Below are 1,958 nucleotides of genomic sequence, written 5' to 3'. Positions count from 1 at the left end.
ACTCTGCAACAATGATCATAAGTTATATAGCATGCATTGCATACTTCTTTTCACGTTCCCTCGCACAGAGCATATAACTGTCTGCATTTAGCCTCTTTTGCAACGGTCACGGTCTTTTCCCTTGCTATCCTTTGCCATGTCCAAGGCTATTTGAAGGAATATCAATCGTGCCTTCTCATTCATCATATCATCATATAAATAGTGTACAACCAAATCTCCTATCCTTGTGGAGAGATATACATGACAATTATAAAAGATACATTTCCTAAACTATACAATTGTCTATTACACCCCCGCAGTCGAAGCAAGAGGAGGCCGAATGCTGAGACTGGATCGGAAATCATCAAACAGTACCTTAGGCAACCCTTTTGTGAATATGTCGGCTACTTGAGAACGCGTAGGTATGTGAAGAATCCGAACAGAACCACGCTGAACCAGGTCACGAACAAAATGAATATCGAGTTCAATATGTTTTGTACGTTGATGCTGAACCGGATTGCCGGAGAGATAAATCGCACTAATATTATCGCAGTAGACAAGACTAGCAGTAGTTAGCGGCTTGTGTAATTCCAGCAACAGATTACGAAGCCAACATATTTCTGCAACCGCATTAGCAACGCCCCTATATTCCGCCTCAGCACTGGAACGAGAGATGACCGATTGACGTTTGGACGACCAGGATATAATGTTCGGACCCAAGTATACACAGTAACCTGAAGTGGACCGTCGCGTATCTGGACAGCCTGCCCAGTCAGCATCGGTGTAAACACGTAAGGAGAAATCCGTAGAGGCACCAATAGTAAGACCATGAGATGATGTGCCTTGCAAATACCGAATGATTCGTTTAAGAGCATTCCAGTGATCCACTTTTGGTGCGTGCATGTACATACATACCTGTTGAACAGCATAACAAATATCGGGCCGCGTGAACGTTAAATATTGTAGAGCTCCCGCAAGACTGCGATACAGAGTCGGGTCATCAAAATCAGCACCCGAATTCAAACCAAGCTTGGGTTTAGTGTCAACTGGTGTGGCCACGGGTTTGCAAGAGGACATACCAGCTCTGTCAATGATTTCCTTCGTGTATGCTTGTTGAGAAAGGAACATTTGATTACCTTGCCGCTGGACATGAACACCCAAAAAATGACTGAGCGGGCCGAGATCCTTCATTGCGAACTCAGCTGCAAGGCGAGACATAAAATACATACGAAGAGAATCAGACGACGTCGTGAGGATTATGTCATCGACATTTATGAGAAGGTATGCCGTGCTGCCGCGATGTCGATAAGTAAAAAGAGAATTATCGCACTTGCTTTGCCGAAACCCCAATGAAAGCACAAAGTCGGTAAATCTTTGATACCACGCACGGGGAGCCTGCTTTAAACCGTAAAGAGATTTCTGTAGTAGACACACATGGTCGGGATATTGGCGATGTCGGAACCCCATGGGTTGATACATATAGACAGTTTCATTTAGATTCCCGTGAAGAAATGCGTTGGTAACGTCCAGTTGGTGAATCGGCCACGATTGTGATAAGGCAATGGATAACACAGTGCGTATAGTGGTTGGTTTCACAACTGGACTGAAGGTTTCACCACAGTCCACCCCAATTTGTTGATTGCTTCCATCTCAAACAAGCCGGGCCTTATAACGTTCCAAAGTACCATCCGGCCGAAATTTGTGGCGAAAAAGCCACATGCTGCGTAAGACATGCATATGAGGTTGCCGGGGAACTAACAACCAGGTCTTATTTTTAATAAGTGCATTAAACTCGGTAGTCATGGCGTTATGCCATTCCGTGCTAGACAAGGCATCCTTGGGAGTTTTGGGAATAGGAACGATGGAGGAGGAAGAGAGGTTGAATATGTGCTTGGGTTTATGTATGCCATCCATTCATCGAGTACGGATGGTTCGAGTGGGTGGGGGGGAGGAGGAGGAGGAGGTTGTGAAGGGGAGGA

The 1,958-nt window shown here is 45.3% G+C and overlaps 1 protein-coding gene across 1 annotated transcript; it reads right to left on the bottom strand.

The window, feature by feature from the left end:
• Positions 1-285: 285 nt before the first annotated feature.
• On the bottom strand, positions 286-1,446 carry LOC110933961 (uncharacterized mitochondrial protein AtMg00810-like). Its single transcript, XM_022177160.1, has one exon. The coding sequence runs from the start codon at positions 1,444-1,446 to the stop codon at positions 286-288; it is 1,161 nt and encodes a 386-aa protein (XP_022032852.1).
• Between the last annotated feature and the right edge of the window lie 512 nt (positions 1,447-1,958).

The sequence above is a fragment of the Helianthus annuus genome, chromosome 4 (assembly GCF_002127325.2).
Source record: "Helianthus annuus cultivar XRQ/B chromosome 4, HanXRQr2.0-SUNRISE, whole genome shotgun sequence".
Taxonomy (NCBI): Eukaryota; Viridiplantae; Streptophyta; class Magnoliopsida; order Asterales; family Asteraceae; genus Helianthus; species Helianthus annuus.
This window is presented reverse-complemented; position numbering and strand designations above follow the sequence as displayed.